The sequence below is a fragment of the Thalassophryne amazonica genome, chromosome 3 (genome assembly GCF_902500255.1).
Source record: "Thalassophryne amazonica chromosome 3, fThaAma1.1, whole genome shotgun sequence".
Taxonomy (NCBI): Eukaryota; Metazoa; Chordata; class Actinopteri; order Batrachoidiformes; family Batrachoididae; genus Thalassophryne; species Thalassophryne amazonica.
The window spans coordinates 81,157,880-81,184,108 of NC_047105.1; the positions used below are offsets into that span (position 1 = coordinate 81,157,880).

At 44.6% G+C, this 26,229-nt stretch overlaps 1 protein-coding gene, 1 long non-coding RNA gene and 1 other non-coding gene across 5 annotated transcripts in view; all 3 read left to right on the top strand.

Annotated features, from left to right (window-relative positions):
- Nucleotides 1-26,229, top strand: part of LOC117507152 (matrix remodeling-associated protein 8-like) — a 39,798-nt gene that overhangs the window by 10,360 nt on the left and 3,209 nt on the right. For all 3 annotated transcript variants that reach the window (XM_034166949.1, XM_034166950.1, XM_034166951.1), the window contains one exon: nt 5,565-5,706. In XM_034166949.1, coding sequence (XP_034022840.1) covers nt 5,565-5,706 — 142 coding nt within the window. The remainder of the gene's footprint in view (nt 1-5,564; nt 5,707-26,229) is intronic.
- trnad-guc lies at nt 1,112-1,183 on the top strand. Its single transcript has one exon. It is a non-coding gene; the product is annotated as a tRNA-Asp (tRNA).
- LOC117507153 lies at nt 1,973-2,747 on the top strand. The gene is made up of 3 exons (XR_004559633.1): nt 1,973-2,138; nt 2,525-2,526; nt 2,734-2,747. It is a non-coding gene; the product is annotated as an uncharacterized LOC117507153 (long non-coding RNA).

Here is a 26,229-nt window from a genome sequence, read left to right on the forward strand (position 1 = left end):
ATTTTCTTAAAAAGACCTGAAAGCTCAGCTCCATTTGCCAGAAGGTACATCTGAGATGCAAGCTTAGATTTGATGTTTTGGTGAAAGAAAATCCTGTATTTGAAATACCGAGTGTTCCAGTGCTTTTGGAGGGCACTGTATGTGCTTCCCACTGGGCTTGTGCCTGCTGAAAGTGTGTCAGCAGGAGAAGTTTGGATGAAAGTGTAAGAATGCAACATACGTTTTAAATTTTGGCCAAAGTAAAATAACAGGCAGAGCAGATGTTGGTTTAAACAAAAACGGCTCTTGGCCATGAGACACAGGTCTACAACAGGAAATAGAATGAAAACCCATAGCGGACAAAAACCGACGAGAAATCGAAAATCAGATTAGGATTAGCTGCGGAAGAGACAGGAAGAAGGAAGTAGAGGTATGACTGGAATGCGTCAAGAATGAAAACAGTTTTGTGTGGAAGATCAAAGTTCTCTCTATAACTACACTCTAAGAAATAAAATGTTGAATTTAATTAATAAAGTTAAGGTAACTTTTTCCACATAACTTTGTCAATTAAGTGCAAAACAATATTGGGATTTAAGTAATAATGTTTCATTTGATTTTATTAATTTCAACTACAATATTGTTTTGCACTTAATTAACAAAGTTATGTGGAAAAAGTTACCTTAACTTTTTCAATTAAATTCAACGTTTTATGCCTAAGAGTGTATGTTTCATTTCTTAGAGTGTATCTACAATACCATATCGGGTTTTGTTACTCTATTTCCTTTTTTGAGCTATTGCAGGTAGTTATGATAATACATTTTATTATTATTATGACTGATGATGATTATTATTATGAGGCAGCCAGTCTGCTGATGACGTCAGATCTCAGAAGCAGAGCAGGTTCTGTTGACTCCGAGTCCGCTTTGGAGTCAGGAACGGCATCAGGCGCAAATCCCGACGCGGGTCTGTGGCGACCCTGAACAAACGAGTAAATTCCCGTATTTGGAAATTAAGGACAACCTGCGTTGCTGACGAAACAAACATTTCTGAGACTTGGGAAAGTGGAAATAAGTTGTGTCACTTGGTGTCTCTTCTACATACAATTAGCTAAAACGCGAGTGCTAATATCACTTCCTCGTTAGTATAGTGGTCAGTATCTCCGCCTGTCACGCGGAAGACCGGGGTTCGATTCCCCGACGGGGAGCAAAAGTTTTTAGGTCTCTTTTTTTTTGGTCGGCATTCTGCTGTTGAACACGTTCCATTCTAATGGTATTACAGTTTTCCCCACTTGCTAAAACACATTTCTTGAAACCTCCACCCATTTTCTCAAAACACAGATCCAAACATTCAAACTGCATTCACAAAACCCTTCTTTCAAAATCAAACTTTCATCTCAAAATCAGTTATCCTGTGATCAAAACCAAACAATGTGTTCAGATCATACACACAGCAAGCCAGAATATATTCACCAAAGAGCATTCGTTAGACATAAAAGGTAAACAAAATACACAACCATGTTAAAAAGCAGTGTTTAGTGTGTGTGCTCAACATATCTAACACATATTTGGGGGTCTGACCATGCAAGGCTCTAAAAGTCAAAACCAAAATTTTAAAATCATTACGAAATGAGAATCAAGAAATGAGTTCAGGCCACTGTGAATTTGGTTCAGGGAATGGAGTTCACTGTTTTAGCAATTCAGAAAAGGAAAGGACACAGGGTGACATATAAGAGTGGAGGATTGTGCACACAGGTGGACTACGTTCTTTGTAGGAGATGCAAACTAAAAGAAATTGGACACTGTAAAGTGGTGGCAGGAGAGAGTGTAGCTAGACAGAATAGGATGGTGGTTTGTAGGATGACTTGAGAGGTGAAGAAGAAGAAGAGAGTTAGAGCTCAACAAAGGATCAGATGGTGGAACCTGAAAGAGGAACACTGTTGTGTGAAATTCAGTGAGCAGGTGATGGAGGGGAAGCAATTTTGGACAACTGGAAAAGTATTGCAGATGTGGTGAGGAAGACAGCTAGGAAGGTACTGGGTGTGACAGTTGGACAGCGGAAGCAAAACAAGGAGACTTGATGGTGGAACAAAGATGTCTAGGAAAGCATAAGGAAAAAGAGGCTGGCAAAAAAGAATAGTGATAGTCAGAGAGATGAAGAAAGTAGATTAGCCAGACAAAGTTGATTGACAAAGGGACAGAGCTGGAAAGGATGTGCAGCAGGTTAGGGTGGTAAAGCATGCAGATGTTAATGTGCTGACAAGCGAGGAGAGTGTGTTGAGAAGGTGGAGGGAATATTTTGAGGAGCTAATGAATGAAGAAAATGAGAGAGAGACCAGGCTGGATGATGTGGAAAGAGTAAATCAGGAATTACAAAAGATTAGTAAGGATGAAGTGATGGCAGCTCTGAAGAGTGGAAAGGCAGTTGGTCCAGATGACATTTCAGTGAAGGTATGGAAATGTTTAGGAGAGATGGCAGTGGAGTTTCTAACCAGATTGTTTAAGAGGCATTAAGCTGATTAGCCACAGCATGAAGTTATGGGAAAGAGTAGTAGAAGCTAAGCTTAGACAACAGGTGAAGAAGATCTGCAAGCATCAATTTGGTTTTATGCAAAGAAACAGCACCACAGATGCAATGTAGAAGCTGCATTCTGTGTTTATGGATTTAGAGAAAGCTTATCACAGGGTGCCAAGTGAAGAGTTGTGGTATTTTATGAGGAAGTCTGGAGTGGCAAAGAAGTATGTGAGTGTAGTGCAGGACATGTACAAGGATCGTGTGAGAGCGGTGAGATGCGCAGTAGAAATGACAGACTCATTCAAGGTGGAGGTGGGATTACACCAAGGATCAGCTCTGAGTCCTTTCTTGTTCACAATGATGATGGACAGGTTGACGGATGAGATCAGACATGAGTCTCCATGGACTATGCTGTTTGCAGATGACATTGTGAATTGCAGTGAGAGTGTGGTAGAGAGGTGAAGAAGAAAGTGCAGGCAGGGTGGAGTGGGTGGAGAAAGGTGGCAGGAGTGGAGAAGGCAGGAGGCAGAGCTGGAGGTGTTATGATTCTCTTTGAGAGTGATGAGGATGGACAGGATTAGGAATGAACATATCAGAGGGACAGCTCAGATGGGACAGTTTGGAGACAAAGTCAGAGAGGCAAGACTGAGATGGTTTGGACATGTGTAGAGGAGGGACAAATGGGTATATAGGGAGAAGGATGCTGATGATGTAGCCAGCAGATAGGAGGGGAAGAGGGAGGCCAAAGAGGACGTGCTGAGGGCGTGCATGTAGGTGGTTTGTGTGACAGATGAAGATACATAGGACAGGGTGAGATGGAAACGATTGATCTGTTGTGACAACCCCTAACAAGAGCAGCTGAAAGATCAGTAGGAAAATGTTATAGCATTGTAATATTTTACTGTAGCCTATCACACACACACACACACACACAATGTGTATGTGCATGTGCATAATTATCAGACAAGTTGTATTCCTGAGTATTAATTTTATTGTGGAAAAAAATCCAGTACTCAGAGTTAATCCAATATGTTGATAAACCTCAAACCTGAATGTTGAACAAAGGACAACTGAGTTTTTGTTTCTCAGCTCAGGCAATGTATAGTGAACAACAAAAGAAACACAAGTTTTTCTACAAACAGTAGGGAGCAGAGTAATTGTCATTTTGAGCCTACCACAGAGATGCAAATTATAAATAGTGAGTTTTAAGTCACACAAACACAACCACGGATGCTGGTGTGCACCTGGACAGAATTACGGAGGTGTGACATGTTTTGAGCAATGACTCTCTGTCGGTAACAATTAGGAGTGGTGATTTTGTTAGGGTATGAGGGGCCTATGAAAGCAAATGATAACAATTTGAAATTTGTTGCATTTTTGCCATGCCACACCTCAGTGAATTATTTTTTATTTCATTTACATAGCACCAAATCACAACAAAGCTGCCTCAAGGTGCTTCACACAAGTAAGGTCTAACCTTACCACTCGGACTAAGTGGGTTTGCTCCATCTCCCCAGCTGCCTGCCTCGGTCTGCCCAGGGATGATGCCTGAAGGCCGGCTTCTCCGTGCGGGTCGGCCCGCTGTCGCGGTTCGAGCGATATCCCACCAAGTCGTCAGTCCTCCCTCAGTCGGCGTCACTCCAAAAAGTAGCTGAAAAAAAGCTTCTCCCAGCAGGGTGATGGGAGAATCATTCTACTGCTGTTTTTTAAAGCTTTTTTTGTGGTTCAGGCAACGCAAATTCAAGATGGCAATCGCTGAACTTTTTTCAGGTTGTGGAAACAGCCAGAGTGTGACGTAGCAATCTCCGCCCCCTTGCTGCTTCCGAAGCGAAGCGTATGACGTCATGCGTCGGACGCATTAAAGCGCTGGTATGCGTTGCGTGAAGCTTCCGACGTGTTCGACGTGAAAGGCACATTAGAAGGTTCTGCGTACCTCGGACAGAGAGAAAAAGAGCAGAATCATTCAGCTGGGAAAAACTACACCTAAGGTATAATTAATCAGCAGTAAATAGACAGGAAAGCCGAGAAAATACTCAGGTGATTGCCGGTTGCTAGCCCTAAGCTTCACTAACAGATTTAGATGAAGCTGAGGCAAGACCTGTTCCATTGCTAATAAAATAACTTTAAAAGGATAGGAAGCATAGTACCATACTATGTCAGTATGCTAGCCATACGACAGGGAGAATAAATGTGTCTTAGGTCTGGACTTGAATGTCTCTACAGAATCTGACTATTTTATTGACACAGGGAGATCATTCCACAGAACAGGTGCACGATAAGAGAAGTTTCTGTGACCCAGACTTTTTATTCACCCTAGGGACACAAAGTAATCCTGTGCCCTGAGATTGCAGAGCCCGGACCGGTACATAGGGTTAGATTAGGTCAGCTAAGTAGGGAGGTGCTAGTCTGTGAATAATTTTATTAGTTATTAGCAGAACCTTAAAGTCCGACCTCACAGGCACAGGAAGCCAGTGAAGAGACAGCAAAATGTGGTTGAACTTTCTGCTTCCTGTCAAGAGTCTGGCAGCAGCATTTTGAACCAATCTGGGAGTATGCACTGATGCAGTGTTTTGCCACATTCATGACACCACCGAACTGCCTTGGCTCTGGGATGGCAACTACCCACGTCGACAACCGGTCAATCCCCACATCTCTAAACTAATCATCTATCTGCTGCAGCCAGGTGAAACATCCCAATGTTTGTTCTATCAACATTGAATTACATAAGTAACGCCTTCAAATACAATACCGTGATGACACCCCACTCAGGCCCGATGGGGGGCAAGTAACTCTTTCATGCATGAAATGATGAACAATCCCTTAGGGAGTTAGTTTTGATCCAATATTTGAAGTGAAAATTGTAAAAATATATTGTCAGAATACTCCGTAATTGTGCATGGAGTGTCTGCACTAATCTCTATTCCTTTCATATCTTACATTTTTGCATTGTAAAGACTGCATTTATCTTTACACATAAGTGCCCCTTTAAAATAAAGCTTGATTGTGATCCCTCACTGCTGAAGTTACTTTGGATTAAAGCATGAGCTGAGTGAACATAATGTTGTACTCTGCAGCCCACAGACCAGGGCCTGTATTCCTGCCACCTCCACCACCATTACTGTGGTCTGCATGAGAGAAGGGAATTCCAGCTCACAGTTGAAGCAGCTGTGACTGAGAGCACTGTGCCAGCTCACGCTCCGCCTGATCAACACAAAGGTAATACATCCACACACCTTCACACACACCCCCTCTGATCCCATTAGTGTGAAAGCCTCAGCAGGATGTTTTGTACATTTAAACTATCGTGTGGACAATCGCAAATAAAACAAAATACCAGCTGTTGTTTGGTTCCACTCCCTCCCTTGTGTCCTCAGTCGTTCTCGCTCACTCTGTGCTGCAGACTCCAGATGAGAGGAGCAGAAACATGCTTCTTTTGGACTGTTTCTGTTTCATGGGAGCTTTTTTAATGCACCGTCAGCAGGTCATGTTCCAAACCTCAGAAATCTCACCCTCATCAAATATCACCTTTTTCTTAACTGTGGCCTCTGTTGTTTAATCGCTATGGACCAAGCACACTCCGTTTTGTCTTTTTATCCATTTTCTTTGATGTCTACCCCATTCTCAGTCTGTGTCACCCCAATTGCTCTTCACCATGATTATACCATAGACTGTATACACTCACCGGCCACTTTATTACGTACACCTTGCTAGTACCGGGTTGGACCCTCTTTTGCTTTCAGAACTGCCTTAATTCTTCTTGATGTAATTTCAACAAGGTGTTGGAAACATTCCTCAGAGATGTTGGTCCATATTAACATGATGGCATCACACAGTCATCCGTTCAACCAATCTGCCCATTTTCCTGTGACCTCTGACATCAATGAGACATGTTTATCCATACAACTGCTGTTCTTCTCTTTTTCAGACCATTCTCTGTAAACCCTAGAGATGGTTGTATGAGAAAATTCAAGTATATCAACAGTTTCTGAAATACTCAGACCAGGCTGTTTGGCAAACAACAACCATGCCACATTCAAAGTCACTTAAATCCCCTTTCCCATTCTGATGCTCAGTTTGAGTCATTTTCACCATGTCTAGATGCCTAAATGCACTGAGTTGCTCCCATGTCACTGGCTGATTAGCTGTTTGTATTAACTGAGTGTCATCTGTGGAGCAATGAAAAGTAGTCCTAAAACAACGCAATATCTGTCTAAGCTGAATAAAGAGAGAACAGCAGAGGGCCTAGAACATACCCTTGTGTCACTGCATGTTTCACAGGAACAAGGTTTGAAGTAATGTTGTCATATCAGACTGAAGATGTCACCCACACAAGAACATTCAGCCAGTCTGCCCATTCTCCTCTGACATCTGACATCAACAAGACATTTTCATCCATACATCTGCCGCTGACTGGATATCTTCTCTTTTTCGGTCCTTCTCTGTAAACCGTAGAGATGCTTGTGCGTGAAAATCCCAGTAGATCAGCAGTTTCTGAAAACTAAGACCAGCCTGTCTGGCACCAACAGCCATGCCACATTCAAAGTCGCTTAAATCCCTTTTCTTCTACATTCTGATGCTCGGTTTGAACTTCAGCAAGTCATCTTGACCTCATCTAGATGCCTAAATGCACTGAGTTGCTCCCATGTGACTGGCTGATTAGTTATTTGTATAAACAAGCAATTTAACAGATGTATCTAATAAAGTGTTTGATGTGTGTATATACTAGACGAACCCTGCATGACGTCACCCATAGGTTTTTTTTATAGCAATATGAAGCCCATATCCGAGTCCATCACAATGAACTCAGAAATAGATACAGAGGTGGAGCGTGGGCTATGCAGTTGTGTGATGAAAGAAGTTTGACCACGCCTTTATTTTTGAGTCTGAACCAGCTAAGCTAACAGTCTAACATCAGTTTGGATGTTTGTTAAATCATAATGGTTTGCTTTGGTGTGGGTATTAAAAGTTATGAGATGCTTAGTTTCTTAGTAATCATGCATTAATGGGTCATAATGGATCAGGCTAGATAGCTGCTAAAAGTGCAACACCATTAGTATAAAACCCTATAAAAGATAAGAATTTTACTCAGCATGAATATTAAAGCAAGAATGTTATTGAGATCTGTTACGACATTTCACCACACAACAAGCCATATTATTCCTTGTATTTGTAATAAAATGCTCAAAACGACAGACACAGCGCTCCACAACAGCTAGCGGCTGCATCGAGTGGCCTCAGAGCTGCGGACGCCATTAGAGTCAGACTTGGCTCTGCTGCTGTCACTCAAGGTGACATACATAATGTAATGGCTGATAATGTTTTCAACTGAAAGTTAGAAGAAAATTCACTCCTGTACAGTTGTCATGGAGGGGAGAAATATCTATAGAGACCAAAATGTTTTTTTTTTTTGACCAGGCCGTAAACACGTTTATTTCTGCTCTAAAGTTGGACATTTTAATATGGACTTTAGTGGGAACCTGCTTGCTTTTGGAGCCAGCCTTAAATGGCCAGTCAATGAACTGCAACTGCAACCTTTTCTTCTTCTGGATGGGCTTCATCTCAGACTATCAAAGCTTACTATATCATTTATTATTATTTTATGTGTGTCTCAACTCTATGATGTGAAAGTTCTCTCTGAATATAGCTCACTGCGTGAGTGTTATATATTATACTCTGGGGCTGCTCTTCTGCAAAGGGGACAGGACGACTGCACTGTACTGAAGGGAGGATGTGTATATATATATATATATGTGTGTGTGTGTGTGTGTGTATGTATAAACCCCCCACCGGAAATGAGTCCGACTTACTGCCAAGCACTCAAACACAGCTCTCGCTTTGTGAGTGCAGAGATTGAATGGCCCTGAGACGGGACCCAATCACGCCTCTCCAGGTGTCTTTGTCATTGCCCACGTGTGTGTTGAACAACGGAACAATGGAGTCCCCCATGGGTGCCCCATACAGGACTCCATTCAGGGACTTCAAGAAGGCCGAATACTCCAAACTGCTGTTCAGTGCATACGCACAAACAACAGTTAGAGGTTTTCCCTGGCTACGCGAAGGCGCGGGGAGGCGACCCTCTCATCTACCGGGGTAAACTCCAACCTAGCGGCACTCAGTCAGGGACTCGTGATTATCCCCGCTGCCGGGACCCTTACAGCCTAGGCAGCTCTAGAGAAGAATAAGGTCCAACCCCTATCAAGGAGAGTGGTTCAAGAGCCGAGGCTGTGCATGGAGGCAAGGCCCACCAGATCTAACTGGTGTTGCTCCACCTCCCACACAAGCTCTGACTCCTTCCCCCACAGCAAGGTGACGTTCCACACACCCAGAGCTAGCCCCTACCACCTGGGTCCCATCTATCAAGGCCCTCGACTTTCACTGCCACCCATGGGACAGCGCACCCAACACCAGGTGGTGAGCCCACAGGGTGAAGATGGAAGGTCCACGCTGCCTTTTCGGGCTGTGCCCTGGGCTCCATGGCAAACCCAGTCACCAAGCGCTCGCTGACGGTCCCTCCATCCAGGCCTGGCTCCAGACGGGGGCCCCGGGCTTCCTCCGGGCCGGGTCACATTTTCTCTACCTTGTTTTTCCATGGTTTCTTGTGAACCATTCGTAGTCTGGCCCCTTGCCTGAGGCCAATTTGCCATGGAAGACCCTACCACGAGCACAAAGGCACCAGACAACACAGCTCTCAGGTTCATAGAGGCATACAAACCTCTCTACCACGATAAGGTGATGGTTCCCAGAGAGTATCATTATTATTATAATGATTACATTATTATTATTATTATTATTATTATGATGATTATTATTATTATGATTATGTCATAATAATAATAATAAAGATTTGGATTTACAGAGTGCCTTATTATTGGTAAAATATGCAAAGTGCTTACAAGTTGCATTATTATTCATTTATTCATTGGTGGTAAGCTACTTGTGTAGCCACAGCTGCTACACAAGAACACAATAACATCATGGCAGCATGGTGGCTTAGTGGTTATTATTTTATTTTATTATTACTTCTATTTTTGTCATTTGATTTTTTTTTTTTTAATGGACCACAGTGGAAATAAGTGGTTTCACTTTTTTGTATCTTTTTGTATTTACAATTATATTATGTTCTTCCATTGAATGTCCTAAAAAAAAATCACACGCATGCATGTACGCTTTTAATATATAGATGATTTACCACCCCCTGCTGGAATGGCGTGTGAGTTCAGAATGCAAGTATCAGCGTCTGTTGTTCAGTGTTGTTAGCTAATATCAATAGTTTCTCCAGAAATATTAGTTCTATCAACATTTCCCTTTTTGCAGTGTTCATCCTTGACCCAAAATACATAAGCATACCAAACGGTAAATGTCAGCACTTCCCAGTTAATCCATAATTGAAGTTATACTGTACATACAAATGCATGCACACATGTAGGCTGAGCTTTTTGTCTTTTCTGCATTCTGCCACAAGCAGGTGCTTCTGTTTTTACACACAGAGACAGTGGCTGAAGGCATGAAACACACTACAGTTCTCAGTCATGGTAAAGGCAACATGACACTTAACAAAACTGAGTAAACCAATTGTACTACACAATAAATCAATAACACTGCCAACACTGTTAAACTAACATGAACCACAATAACATGTAAAACCCCCAAACCCCGACCTTCCATGGTGCATTGCAGCACAACATCCATTGCTCACTGTTGTTAGCTATTATTGGTAATTTCTCCAAAAAATATTTGTCCTATCAACTTTCTGTTTTCGTAGTGTTCATCCTTGACCCAAAATACATAAGCATATCAAACTGCAAATGTCAGCTCTCCCCACTTTGTCTGTGATCAAAGCCATATCCATGCACGCACACAGGCATATACGCACACAGAGGCCACTTGGCTATTATAATATAGAAATTGAGCTGAACTGAGATAAGATACTTGTTCTAAGTATAGTGTCACTTTTCATAAAGCTATTGCAGTGCATCTGGAAAGTATTCACAGCGCTTCACTTTTTCCACATTTTATGTTACAGCTTTATTCCATAATGGAGTAAATTCATTTTTGTCCTCAAAATTCTACTCACAACACCCTGTAATGACAACATGCATTTTTACTCAGTGCTCTATGCATTTTGGGTCAAAATGCGTAGAACACTGCCATCAAATGGATGGGAATGTGAATAATGACCAAGTGACACAGTCGCTATTCATTGCGTTGAATCACACTTAACAAACAGAATTTTCAGTTTTACAAATCCCTTTTTTTTTACAAATGAAAAAAATGACATATTTACAAATACACATTTATGTGTAAAAACTAGGGCTGGGCAATGTTAACGCGCTAACGTTGCCCAGCCAGTCATTATCGCCGACAATTTTGTTCCTCCCCTTAACGCTGCGGGGTTTTTTTTTTTTTAGCCTTTTATGACTGTTGCTCGTTGCCTTTTATTTTGAAAGCGTCAGTCGGGGGAAAGCTTATGCTGCTACTTCCTGATGATAGCTGAGTTCACACAGAAAACAACACGAGGATCGAGAAAAGTACAGGCTATGCAATGCAGAAAGACGCCGAACTTTTGAATGGACATTTTCAGTACAAAGTTCTACAGGATCAGGCCCGGATCCAGACCGGTTTGGACCGATGCAATTTTTTTTTACGCATCGTTCGTCATCGGTAAAAAAAAATCTTGAATAATCTCGAATAGCCGAACGTGTCCCCGCGGTGAACACAGCTTTTCAGTGGTTTTCATATCAACCTATAGTCTGTAAATTATACGGATTTTTCCGAGTTTCAGAGTCATACGGACATACAAATAAAGTCGGATATTCAGGGTTTGGTCTGTAATAAACCATTTCTGCAGCGCGGCTCCACTTTGAAACCATGAACCATTGAAGCAATGCTTCGATCCAGTAGCTCATTGGTTCTTTGATTCACTGCTCTTCAGAAACGGCAAGACGATTCTTAACCCCTCGCAAAGCCATTAAAATATCGTCAGTCACTTTTGTGTGGATTGAAGTCACTAACTGGGACGCTTGTCTTGTTGCTGTCAAGAAACGAGAATCGTCCTCCGTTCCGTTTACACAGCTCAAAACGCTGCGCGGCTGAGACAGAGTCCGGTCGGAATTAATAACTTCAAAATGAATAAAATGACACCTCTTTCCAAATGTAATACAGACAAGAAACTACAATCGACTAAAACTTTTTTTTCCTCACAAAATGAAACGTGCTGTATTTTCTTTTCAAATTACATCCTGAAGTGAAGCACAGCAGCTCTAAGCTCAGCTCAGATATATGGAAACACATTCATGCCAATAATGTCTGAAAGGAAATGCTTTTGACAAAAACTACAGATTTTGTTTATTCCTATTTATGTCCAGAGATCAAGGATTCACCATGTAGAGTTCATTATGTACAAAGTTTAAGGATCCAGTGACCAAATTCATATTTATTTACTTTAAGACTCAATAAAATGTTCAATTTCAATTCAATTTAATCGGCTTATAAAGTGCCAAATCACAACAAAATCTAAATATACTAAAACAAATACATCACAATTGTACACATATCAAATTGTGGTATGTGTACAATTGTGACGTATTTGTTTTAGTACATTTAGTCATGGACATGAATATTGTTATTTTGATATGAAACAGGATAACAAATGACCTGCCAGTGGTTTTATATTTGATTTCATTAGTGTGTTTCAGTTGAAATTTACATTTTCAAATTTATGCAATGTTCATTTACATTTTCAAATAAAACTGTGCTTTTAAGCGGCTTTTGAATTCATTTTTGGGTTTCACATATACCATGCGATTAATCATGATTAATCACAGAAAGTCTTTGAGTTAATGCAATTAAGATTTTTTATGTTTGCCCACCCCTAGTAAAAACCAACAAACGTGTTACAGTAACTTGTGTGTTGGTTTTAACAAATAAATAAACCAACCCACCAGTGATGAGAGGAGCCCTTTTGGCATCTGTGTGTGTCAATGCTCAGACCTTCAGAATTAGTGCATTACTTTAAAACTAAAAGATATGTGCCATATTTTCACTTTGTAAAAATGACAGAGTTGATGTTAATGTTGTTAAACTGTCCAGAATTAGTCTTGTTTATCAATCAAACCATAAGTGGAAACTGCCTTGCTTTTGATGTCTTCTGCCACACTCTGGGACACTGTATGTTGAATGTAAAAGGCTTTTTTTGTAGCTGCCTGGTAGTCAGGCCGCTTCTGCTGGGGTAGAGTTGAGCTCAGCTCCTCACAGCTGCCTGACTGCTGCAAAACAGGTAACAGACAGGACGATTTTAGGGTTTACAAACATTTTTTGACTGTTCAGCTTTACTAACTATGCCAGAAAAAAAAACAAAAACAAAACATTAGCAGACTGAAAGTTAGAGGAACTAAATTTAGCAGAAGCTAAGTGTTCCGTTGATGGTTTTTGAAGTTATCTGAACAGCTAATCCGCTAAAAAAAAGTTAGCTTTGCTAGTTAGAGGATTAGCGGAACTGTGCCCACCACTGCATATGAGTCACTTCATTGTTTATTCACACATAACATCAATAGAGGGTGCACCAGTATGGAAACTGCTTAAGAAATAAGAAGACTATTTGTCCTTTGTTTCAAATGAAAAGGAGATGCTGCTGGTCACGCCTGCTCTCCCTTCAGAGAAAGGTGGCTTCTGCATTTTCCTCTCAGTTGTGTGGGTGTGTCATGTGACATAAGTTAAATTTGGTTTATGGCAGAAAAACAGTCAAAGAATTGTGTGACTTTGGAGATGTTTTACATAAAACACCAACAATATATACCTGTAAAGGGTAGAGTTAAATAAAAAGATCAGATATTGCAAAATACATATGACCCCTTTAAAGCCGTTCAGGAGATCAGACAGAGGAGTGGACTGGCATTTCGGGAGACCCGCTGCCTACCTCAAATTCTTGCAGTGTGAGAGAGCCTGTTTCCATGACAGAACCAAAATAAAGCAGATTAAGAGTGATGTGTCCATGTGGGGAAACCATTGAGATGTCTAGAAATGAGAAAACCGTTCAAGATCTATCTGTCTGTGTGTCTGTGCCACGCCAAGCCGATCTCATTTCTGTGGAATCTCTCAGTGCACTGAAGTGTAGCCCTGCCCACACAATTAATCCCTCACTTCCCGAGCTGTGTGAATGTACAAGGACTGCACCATGTCAATAATACTGAGCACAAGTAATCTGTGTCACACCACCAGGTCCTCTCTGAGTTTTGTCTTCTTTCTGACTCAGACTCTGTTCTGACTTTGGCGTTTTCATGAAGAAGCCTGACCCCACCCCCCCACCCCGCGCCCTTCTCCCAAACTTCACTTTCCCTTTTTTCTGCATTGTTTTTCTCCTTCTTGGATCCCAAATGTTTGCATTTGTTGGTTTTCTTCACAGTTTTTCACATCCATTTTTTTGCTGTCTGTCAGCCGGTCATGCTGATGCACAGACAGACTGGTCTACCACAGAGAAACAGACAAAGAGAGGATCTGTTGATAGGAAACAACAACAGAAAGACGTCAATCCTCCCCCTCTTTCTCCTAGGAGAGGGATTTGGACGGGGTGAGAACAGGGCAGCCAGCCTAAACACAAACATGTCTGATCCCACAGGAGCAGAAAACAGAATGAAACCACTTTGAAAGGGAGCATTAGAGGATTCGTTATGCTGATCAAAGTTTTGATGTGCAGAAGTTGCTGTGTTTGGTGGAGTCTCTGAGCTTTGCCATTTTGAGGTGAACCTCTGGAGAATCATCTCCATGTCCTCACCCTTGGCCCTCTTCCTCTCTTCCACCCAGCTCTGGCCTTCCTTTATGCCTCTCTCCCCATTCCACTTTTCTGTATTTTAGTGCCAGGAAAAGTAAATCACAGCATGACTTTCAGGCTGGATGTCATTTTGGCTCAACCTTATCGCGTCTGAGGTCTGCAGCTGCTTCTTGCCCTGCACATTTTTAATGTACCAGAAATGAAACTGGGTGTTTCTCGTACTCCTTGACATAAACACACACATCACCTAATGCCGGTATTGCAGACGAAATGGTACCCCCTAAAAAAATTGTTCCACCCTGCCTCCACTGTGCATGCGTCATTTTGGAGCTCAGCAGCTCTTCTGAGACTGAGTCTCTTCACCCAAAGTGATCAGAGGGAAAAATGTGATTATTAACCATCAGATGACAAGATAAAACCTCTTAAATAATTCTAAAGTCAGTTTTAAGCAGAAGCAAGGCGATAATCTGTGACACTTTGAAATGACGGAGGCGCAGTGAATGCAGCAGCTAGCAGCTCATGTAGCTGTGGCGCTCTGATCGCTTCCTCTGTCTTTTATGATGAAATAATGCTGAATTTATTGTTGTGTGGGCCGCCAGAAGAGGAGGTACTGCTGGCCCACCACCAGAGGGCGCCCTGCCTGAAGTGCGGGCTTCAGGCACGAGAGGGCGCTGCCGCCACAGACACAGCCGGGAGTGACAGCTGTCACTCATTAACTCCTGACAGCTGTCACTCATTCTTCATCATCGCACTCCATAAAACCCAGACGTCATCTCCACCTCATCACCGAGATATCGTACTTCATTGGAGGTAATATCCTCAGCCTTTGTGGTATTTTCTGAATCTGTCTATTGTGAGTGTTTGCAGGAGTATCGGTCCTTCGTTTGTGGAGGCTGTGCAGGACGGCACTGTTTTTCCTCTGAGGGACCGCTGCAACACATATCGAGTGAGAGGTGGAGGTGGCATTCCCACCGTTGTTGTTACTGGGTGTGCACACACCTACACTTGACTGTCTTTGTTCTCGCCAGCAGTACCAGATCCGACAGTCGGGGACGGTGATCACCTGGGAATTCGGGACTTGGCGGCTCCAGTATTCACCAGGTTCAGTGGCGGCGGAAATCGTGTGGTTCCGGCTCTTCTCAGGACAGACGTCTTCTATCCTCGAGCCTGCCCACATGTCACCTTTGTGAATTGACTGTAATTATATTCTGAGATTGTCTGTATTTCGTTGTGCACATTTCACAACATTAAATTGTTACTTTTTGGCTCATCTATTGGCCGTTCATTTGCGCCCCCTGTTGTGGGTCCGTGTCACTACACTTTCACAACAGGATATCTCGGCCAGCGTCATGGACTCCGAGGGGCGTCACCCGGCTGTTGAACGACCAATGGGAGAGCAGGGAGCGCAGGCGTCTGCAGGAGGCGTGATTGGTGAGCTGCAGCACATTCTCACCGCCTTTACGGCTCGGTTGGATCAAATGACCGAGCAAAACATCCTCCTGAACCGCAGGGTGGAGGCTCTCTCCACGCAGGTGGCGGCGAGCGCTCAGGGCGCTGCTGCAGCTCCTCCTCCTGCCGACCCTGTGCAGGATATGAACGTTCCAGTGGTGGTTCAACAACCCCTCCCACCATCCCCTGAAGCATACATAAGCCCTCCTGAGCCGTACAGAGGTTGTGTGGAGACGTGCGCGGACTTTCTCATGCAGTGTTCGCTCGTCTTCGCACAACGTCCCGTCATGTACGCGTCAGACGCTAATAAAATAGCTTATGTGATTGCTCTGCTTCGGGGTAAGGCACGCGCCTGGGCTACGGCGCTCTGGGAACAGAACTCACGGTTGTTATCAGCATACACTGGGTTTGTGGGGGAGTTCAGAACAGTGTTTGATCACCCTAACAGAGGAGAGACTGCTTCAACAATGCTGCTGTCAATGCGACAGGGGCGCCGGTGTGCAGCCGAATATGCAGTCGACTTCCGCATAGCGGCTGCGAGGTCCGGCTTGAACAACGTTGCGCTCCGCGCCGCCTTCATAAACGGACTGTCGTTGGTCCTGAAGGAGCATCTGGTAGCTAAGGAGGAACCGCGGGATTTAGATGGGCTTATCGATCTCGTTATATGGTTAGACAATCGGTTGGAGAAACGCCGTCGGGAGCGAGGCGAAGGACGTGGCCGGATACGCGCCGCCCCTCTCCCTTCCAGGTTCGAAAAGGGGCCGCCCTCCCCACGCTCCACAGCCGCAGCGCTCCCCCTGCTGACGTTGTTAGGGAAATGCACAGGGCCAAAATGAGGAGGCTGATCCGCGGGGAGTGTTTTCTCTGCAGCTCAAAGGAGCACACACAGAAAAACTGCCCCAAACGGCCACAACAACAACCGCCCTCAGAGACTGGGCTAAGGGGGGGTCAAAACATTCACGTGAGACACACACAGATTGCCACACGACTCCCAGTTACAATCCTGAGCGGGGATTTAACCCTTCAAACCCCAGCACTGGTGGACATGGGGTCAGAAGGGAATCTGCTAGACAGCAGATGGGCAAGGGAGGTAGGGCTCCCTCTGGTGGCGCTTCCTTCGCCATTGCAGGTGCGGGCACTAGATGGCACCCTCCTCCCTTTAATCACACACAAGACACAACCAGTAACTCTGGTGGTGTCTGGAAACCATCGGGAGGAGATTGAGTTTTTTGTAACTCCTTCTACCTCCCACGTGATTTTGGGCTTCCCATGGATGTTGAAGCACAATCCCCGGATTGATTGGCCATCTGGGGTGGTGGTTCAGTGGAGCGAAACCTGCCATCGGGTGTGTTTAGGATCCTCGGTTCCTCCCGGTTTACAGGCTAAGGAGGAGGTCAAAGTCCCTCCCAATCTGACGGCAGTGCCGGTTGAGTACCACGATCTTGCTGACGTCTTCAGCAAGGATCTGGCACTCACCCTTCCCCCGCACCGTCCGTACGATTGTGCCATTGATTTGGTTCCAGGCGCTGAGTTCCCGTCCAGCAGGCTGTACAACCTCTCACGACCTGAGCGCGAATCAATGGGGACCTACATCCGGGACTCATTAGCTGCCGGGCTGATCCGGAACTCCACCTCCCCGATGGGGGCAGGTTTCTTTTTTGTGGGCAAGAAAGATGGCGGACTCCGTCCATGCATTGATTACAGGGGGCTGAATGAGATTACGGTTCGCAACCGATACCCGTTGCCATTGTTGGATTCCGTGTTCACCCCCCTGCATGGAGCCAAAATCTTTACTAAGCTGGATCTTAGAAATGCGTATCACCTGGTTCGGATCCGGAAGGGAGACGAATGGAAGACGGCATTTAACACCCCGTTAGGTCACTTTGAGTACCTGGTCATGCCGTTCGGCCTCACCAACGCCCCCGCGACGTTCCAAGCCTTGGTTAACGATGTCTTGCGGGACTTCCTGCACCGATTCGTCTTCGTATATCTGGACGATATTCTCATCTTTTCTCTGGATCCTGAGACCCATGTCCAGCATGTACATCAGGTCCTGCAGCGGTTATTAGAGAACCGACTGTTTGTGAAGGGCGAGAAGTACGAGTTTCAACGCACGTCTTTGTCCTTCCTGGGGTTTATCATCTCCTCTAACTCCGTCGCCCCTGATCCGGCCAAGGTTGCGGCGGTGAGAGATTGGCCCCAACCAACAAGCCGTAGGAAGCTGCAACAGTTCCTCGGCTTCGCTAATTTCTATAGGAGGTTCATTAAGGGCTACAGTCAGGTAGTTAGCCCCCTGACAGCCCTGACCTCTCCAAAAGTCCCCTTCACCTGGTCGGATCGGTGCGAAGCCGCGTTCAAGGAGTTGAAACGACGGTTCTGTACTGCGCCAGTTTTGGTGCAGCCCGACCCTAGCCAAAGTTCGTGGTTGAAGTGGATGCCTCTGACTCAGGGATAGGAGCCGTGCTATCCCAGAGCGGAGAGACCGATAAGGTTCTTCACCCGTGTGCCTACGTTTCTCGCAGGTTGACCCCAGCTGAACGGAACTATGATGTCGACAATCGAGAACTCCTTGCGGTGAAAGAGGCTCTTGAGGAGTGGAGACACCTGTTGGAGGGAGCGTCTGTGCCGTTCACGGTTTTCACTGACCATCGGAACCTGGAGTATATCAGGACCGCCAAGCGGCTGAACCCCAGGCAAGCCCGCTGGTCACTGTTCTTCGGACGTTTTGACTTCCGGATCACCTATCGCCCCGGGACCAAGAACCAGAGATCGGATGCCTTGTCCCGGGTACACGAAGGCGAAGTCAAAACGGTGCTGTCGGATCCACCGGTGCCCATCATTCCGGAGTCCACTATCGTGGCCACCCTCACCTGGGACGTGGAGAAGACCGTCCGGGAGGCCCTGGCACGGAGCCCGGACCCCGGAACCGGTCCGAAGAACCGTCTATACGTCCCACCAGAGGCCAGAGCTGCAGTCTTGGACTTCTGTCACGGTTCCAAGCTCTCCTGTCATCCAGGGGTGCGAAGGACCGTGGCAGTTGTCCGGCAGCGCAACTGGTGGGCGTCTATGGAGGCCGACGTCCGGGAGTACATCCAGGCCTGCACCACCTGTGCCAGGGGCAAGGCAGACCACAAGAGGTCCCAAGGGCTTCTCCAGCCGCTTCCTGTGCCTCATCTCCCCTGGTCCCACATCGGCCTGGATTTTGTCACGGGCCTCCCGTCGTCCCAGGGCAACACCACCATCTTCACGATAGTGGACCGATTCTCCAAGGCAGCCCACTTCGTGGCCCTCCCGAAGCTCCCAACAGCCCAGGAGACAGCAGACCTCCTGGTCCACCACGTCGTCCGTCTGCATGGGATACCCACCAACATCGTCTCTGATCGTGGTCCCCAGTTCTCCTCACACGTCTGGAGGAGCTTCTGCCGGGAACTGGGGGCCACTGTGAGCCTCTCGTCCGGGTATCACCCGCAGACAAATGGACAGGCAGAACGGGCCAATCAGGAATTGGAGCAAGCCCTGCGCTGCGTAACGTCCGCACACCCGATGGCCTGGAGTGAACATCTGGCCTGGATCGAGTATGCACATAACAGCCAGGTGTCCTCTGCCACCGGCCTCTCCCCGTTTGAGGTGTGTTTGGGGTATCAGCCCCCATTGTTTCCCGTGGTGGAGGGAGAGGTCGGTGTGCCCTCGGTCCAGGCCCACCTGCGGAAGTGCCGTCGGGTGTGGCGCTCCGCCCGTTCTGCCTTGTTGAAGGCCCGGACGAGGGCGAAGACCCATGCGGACCGCCGGCGATCCCCGGCCCCTGTTTACCAGCCCGGGCAGGAGGTGTGGCTGTCCACGAAGGACATCCCCCTCCAAGTGGACTCCCCTAAGTTGAAGGACCGTTACATTGGACCATTCAAGATCCTCAAAATCCTCAGATCCGCAGTGAAGCTGGGAGTCGGAGCTTCACTGCGGATCCACCCGGTTTTCCATGTGTCGTGCATCAAACCTCACCACACCTCACCCCTCTGTGCTCCCGGTCCGGCTCCGCCTCCTGCCCGGATCATTGACGGGGAGCCGGCTTGGACAGTGCGCCGGCTCCTGGACGTCCGTCGAATGGGCCGGGGGTTCCAGTATTTGGTGGACTAGGAGGGGTATGGACCCGAAGAACGCTCCTGGGTGAAGAGGAGCTTCATCCTGGATCCGGCCCTCCTGGCCGATTTCTACCGTCGACACCCGGACAAGCCTGGTTGGGTGCCAGGAGGCGCCCGTTGAGGGGGGGGTCCTGTTGTGTGGGCCGCCAGAAGAGGAGGTACTGCTGGCCCACCACCAGAGGGCACCCTGCCTGAAGTGCGGGCTTCAGGCACGAGAGGGCGCTGCCGCCACAGACACAGCCGGGAGTGACAGCTGTCACTCATTAACTCCTGACAGCTGTCACTCATTCTTCATCATCGCACTCCATAAAACCCAGACGTCATCTCCACCTCATCGCCGAGATATCGTACTTCATTGGAGGTAATATCCTCAGCCTTTGTGGTATTTTCTGAATCTGTCTATTGTGAGTGTTTGCAGGAGTACCGGTCCTTCGTTTGTGGAGGCTGTGCAGGACGGCACTCTTTTTCCTCTGAGGGACCGCTGCAACACATATCGAGTGAGAGGTGGAGGTGACATTCCCACCGTTGTTGTTACTGAGTGTGCACACACCTACACTTGACTGTCTTTGTTCTCGCCAGCAGTACCAGATCCGACAGTCGGGGACGGTGATCACCTGGGAATTCGGGACTTGGCGGCTCCAGTATTCACCAGGTTCAGTGGCGGCGGAAATCGTGTGGTTCCGGCTCTTCTCAGGACAGACGTCTTCTATCCTCGAGCCTGCCCACATGTCACCTTTGTGAATTGACTGTAATTATATTCTGAGATTGTCTGTATTCCATTGTGCACATTTCACAACATTAAATTGTTACTTTTTGGCTCATCTATTGGCCGTTCATTTGCGCCTCCTGTTGTGGGTCCGTGTCACTACACTTTCACAACATTTATGTGGAAATGATTGTTGCACTATGATGATAGATAGATTTTAAGCAGAAACAAGGGGGAAACAAGTGTTCAGAATAATAGTAGTGCTATGTGACTAAAAAGATTAATCCAGGTTTTGAGTATATTTCTTATTGTTACATGGGAAACAAGGTACCAGTAGATTCAGTAGATTCTCAAAAATCCAACAAGACCAAGCATTCATGATATGCACACTCTTAAGGCTATGAAATCGGGCTATTAGTAAAAAAAAAAAAAAGTAGAAAAGGGGGTGTTCACAATAGTGTGGCATTCAGTCAGTGAGTTTGTCAATTTTGTGGAACAAACAGGTGTGAATCAGGTGTCCCCTATTTAAGGATGAAGCCAGCACCTGTTGAACATGCTTTTCTCTTTGAAAGCCTGAGGAAAATGGGACGTTCAAGACATTGTTCAGAAGAACAGTGAGTTTGTAGCGTCAACAGCAGATGCTACTATTATTGTGAACACCCCCTTTTCTACTTTTTTTTACTAATAGCCCAATTTCATAGCCTTAAGAGTGTGCATATCATGAATGCTTGGTCTTGTTGGATTTGTGAGAATCTGCTGAATCTACTGGTACCTTGTTTCCCATGTGACAATAAGAAATATACTCGAAACCTGGATTAAACTTTTTAGTCACAGCACTACTATTATTCTGAACACGACTGTATATCCAAATTGGTTGACCTGGCCAGGGCCATTCTGGAATCTACCTAAATGTATACCATATTTGGCCCAAATAGGATTAAAAATCTAATTGCTTGAGCTTCATTTTTGCCAAAAAAAAAAAAAAAAAAGAATTAAAAAATGCCAATTTCAGGGCCAACCTTTGCTGACATGCAGCGTTCGGTAGAATTGAGCGAAAGGAGCTGGGAGGAGTTGGCTAACAAACAGAATGACAGACATGACTGTGACCACAATACATGATTTTTGGTGAATTTGACCTCGTCTGGGCAATTACAGAATCCACATCCCAGCTATCAAGTAACTATCTTCTGGCATTGCACCTGGAGTTGTCCTGTCACAGCTTTGGCTTCACCATCAGCAAGAGGAAGATGGAAGCAATGCTGCAACCATGTTCAGGTGGTGATTACAGACCACCATCAGCATTACTCATCTGAATGCTATAGACAAGGTTTGTTATCTTGTCAGTACACTGGCTCAAAATGCTACCATCAATGAGGACGTATCCCCCAGAATTGGCAAGGCCAGTCATGCTTTAGGGCAAGGGTTTTCAAAGTGTGGGAGAGTGAGCTCCCCCCAGAGAACAAATGAATAGCTGCCCCCCACAACACACATACACACTGTTTCAACATGTCTGTATGTTTCTTTTTATTCTTTTACACATCTTAAACACATTTTAAAAGTATTTGTGCATTTTTAAAGAACTGTCTATGCATTTACACATTTTACAGCCTTTGTAAACATTTTAAACGTGTTTTTTAAAGATCTTTTTATTCTTTCATACATTTTACACCCTTTTAAAACATTTTAAAATTTTTTAAAGAATTTTCTGTTCTATTTTTATCTTTTGTCATATTTTAAACATCTTTTTTTTTTTTTTAAAGCATTTAAACATTTCTGTGTGTTTGTGTTTTAAATGTGTTTATACCTTTGGCATAACTAACACATTTTAACATAAATAATATTAATTCAACTTTACAGGGATGGGTATTTGTAAGATTTTATCTATCAATTCCCCTTATTGATCTGATTCCTTATTGATTTCCTTATCACTACCTCCTGTGAATTTTTTGTGTACTAAAAGTAGGCTTTACGGGTTTTCTATGTCAGTAACATTTTATTGAGTCTGAAACTGGTCACTGGATCATTGATCTCTGCACATAAATAAAAATAAACAAAATCTGTAGTTTTTCTCAAAAGCATTTCCATTCAGACATTAATGGCATGAAACAAACAATGCATCAAGCTAACAAAAATACCTTACCAATAAACATTCAAAATATGTTTGAAAAAAGAGTAAGTACTTATAATTTGAAAGGAATAGAAGTCTTTAAAAAAAAACAACAAGATTCAGAACCAAAGTAAAGGAACGGAGTATTGCAGTGAATGGTGTAAAATTATGGAACAACCTCAACAAATCAAAGAATCAAGGTCACTTAAATGATTTAAAAAAACGTATTAAATTAGATGTATTAAGTAAGTATGAAACTATGAAATAAGTCAGTGGGCTATGACAAAGCCTAGGGTGTGATCTGTTAGTGATGTCTAGAATGTTTTAAGTTTAAAATGTAACATGTTAGGGATGTAATCTTTTAAATAATGGTTAAAATTATGAAATAAGTCAGTGGTATGTGACAAGTCAAAAATGTAATCTGTTTAATAATGTTGAATAATACTTAAAATTGAAAGATTGTATTGTAAAAAAGGGGCAGAAAATATAAGACTTGTTCTTCTCTCTGCTCCTTTTTCATTCAAAGTCTTGTCAATTTCATTTCTGCTTTTCTGTCTTTTTCTTTTAAATGAATGAAATAAAGATAAAAAAAAATGTCACTACATACCTCTGAGTTGAGCTCTTGCAGCTGGTTGCACTGCAAGTCAGCATCAATGTAATTCATAAAGAACGCAGTACGTCTCATTTTGGGAGGAAAAAAAATGTTTTAGTCTGTTGTAGTTTGTTGTCTGTGTTACAACATTTGGAAAGAGGTGTACTTTGATCGCGTTTAAGTTATCAATTCCGGCCGCACTCTAACTTGACTCTGCAGAGAGCGGCACAGTGTTTGGAGCTGTGCAAACATAACGGAGGACGATTCTTGTTTCTTGCTTGCAACAAGACAAAAGTCGCAGTTAGTGGCTTTAATCTTCACAAAAGTGACTCACAATTGACATTTTTAAATGGCTTTGAGAGGGGTTAAGAAGCGGACTTGCCACTTCTGAAAAGCAGTGAAGCAACGAACCAACGAAGCAGTGGGTTGGAGCACTGCTTCGTTGCTTCAGTCTTCAAGAACAGCCGCTGCAGAAGTGGTTGATTACAGACCCGCTAAAGTGTCTGCAATCAACATAAAGAAATGATCATTTTCCTGATAAAACACCTCAAAAGCAACGGCTGCTCTGAAGGACCGATAAGGGAATTGTTAATCACCTGCAGGATGGCACTCGCCATCAAGATGGTCAGCAGAAGTGAAACAAAGCCATCCTCATTATACCTGTAACATTAATGTCGGGACCAGGGGCGTGCTGGGAACATTTTTCAGCCCAGGAGTTTCATATCCATCCGGCCCAAAAACTGCCAGCGCACAGCGATAAGAGTTCTTCTGTGGCATTTCAATCCAGCATTTATGTGCTGACTGACTGTGAAAATTGGGTGGCTTATAATAAAAAGTAAAAGCTAGTTAGTTAAAACAAGAACGGTATTGTTAACTCACCATTTTTGGCCCTTTTTCAGCCAATTTTTCACTTGTGTGAGAATTTTTTGGATTGCGCCGAGTTTCAGCTTAATCGTGCGTCCTGCATCGTGCAGTCTACATGGAGTAACGAGCTGCGTTTAACATCTCACGACCACCTCCCGATGGGGAATCATATGGTCAGATGAATATCAACCCTGTTTGGTATTTTGGTCGGCCGTCGTGACTCGCGAGGGTTCTGCGCTGTTGAAGTAGCGCTACAAGCGTCTAAGCGCTGATTACCTCGCGCACTGTGCGTGTGCAAACACCGGAGAGAGCAAACAGTGATCTCATGTAAAGTCTTGTGTTTTTTTTTTATTGCGTTCCCTCGCAATAACCTAATATCATATTAAAGTTCATGCCTATCAGCGCGCACAGTGAGTGAAATCAGGTGGGGGAGACTGAACGTATATGCGAGCACGCGCACACACACAGCAGACAATAACAGGATTCACGACAGATGAGGGAATAAGTTGCTACACCTTGCACAGCTGTATGACTCTGTATGAAATATAGTTTATTTATACAACAGTGTAAGTAGCAACACTTATGAACGTTTGTTTTCTTTTTTGTCCTCTCATGAATCACGTTGCTGTCTGCTGTGTGTGTGTGCACGTGCATATGTGCTCAGTCTCCACCCACCTGATTTCACTCACTTTGCGCGCTGATAGGCACGAAATAATTTAAAAAAAAAAAAAAGAAACGCGACCCCAACGTGTGGTTTTTGAAGGGTACAATGTGAACAGTCAGATCGCATCAGAGCATCGGGTCGTACAGTGTGAGAACATGAATCGTGCGCTCTGAACTTTTAAACCCTGCGGTTTTGTCGCACAGTTTGAGCTGGAGCCAAGTACAACGATTGAAAATATCGTACAGTGTCTGCCCAGCCAAGTCAGTGTCTTTTTCTTAATCTATCTTTTTCAGCTCCACCTGGCTTTTTTCTGTCCATCTTTTCACTCACGGGCCATTCCTTCTGTACTTGCTAGTAGCGCAAGTCCCATCTGAGTGCACAGGGCTTGGTTGGACTGAACTAACTGTAATGAATGCATAGGGGTGTTAAATGTGTAATGGGATGTCCCTACCTCGGGCTTTGGAAAAGATAACGTTGCAAAAAAAGCAGTCTTAAGTTATTTTCTTGTGAATTTTCGTGATTGTAAGACATTTTTAACACTTAATGTCTTCTCTTTAAGATACAGCAACCCAAGTGTCTTGCTGTGTAGCCTAACAGTGGTGGTCATATATGTATGTATATATTAACACCCCCTCACAACGGCCCCAGGTTGGACCAGCCCACCGGGAAAACTCCCGACTCTCCCGATTACCCAGCACGCGGTTGGTCGGGACCTGCGAGACCTCAGCCGTGAACCAGTCTATCTGAAGCTCTATACTGACATTTGCAGTCAGCATCTTTGAGCAGAGGCAGATTCAAACTGTCAGAGAGAAACATTATTGCAGTAAGAATGCTGTCATCCCTGAAGATGCCACCATCTATCCTTGCACCATCTCCAGCAGGCAGTGTACTTCCAATGATCGGTTTATACCTTTAACATCCTCACATTTTTTAATAGAATGTAGTAAATAGTATCAAGGTGTGGTCTGAAGACAGACGGACAGCAGTCTCAGAGCAGTCAACATATGTAATTGGTCTCATTCAATTAGCTGTCCCAAGTGTGTTGCACAGTTCAAAACACTCTTCACACTGTCAAGATGGGATGCCAATCTGATGGTGGTCTATGTGCAGTTTGTGCACCATCTGATTACAATCTACATATTTTGACAGCATCATAACAGCATTTGAAATGATCTGATTGCGGTTGATTGAACTCTGAGATGGGTTGGTCACAGTAAAGCCTGGCAGCATGTCCTGCTTGTGCCACGTATGTCCACTTCCACTGGACTCCGGCCAGGGAGGGCAAAGGAAATGTTGATATGTAATAACATGTATGTGGTATGCATTTATCATGTGCAGTGTGTGTGAACAGTGTGCAATCAAACTGAAAGCACTGTGTGCCACCGCAGGTCAGTGCTTTGCACAGTGCACACCAGTGTTGTCACAGTTACTTTGAAAAAGTAACTTAGTTACTT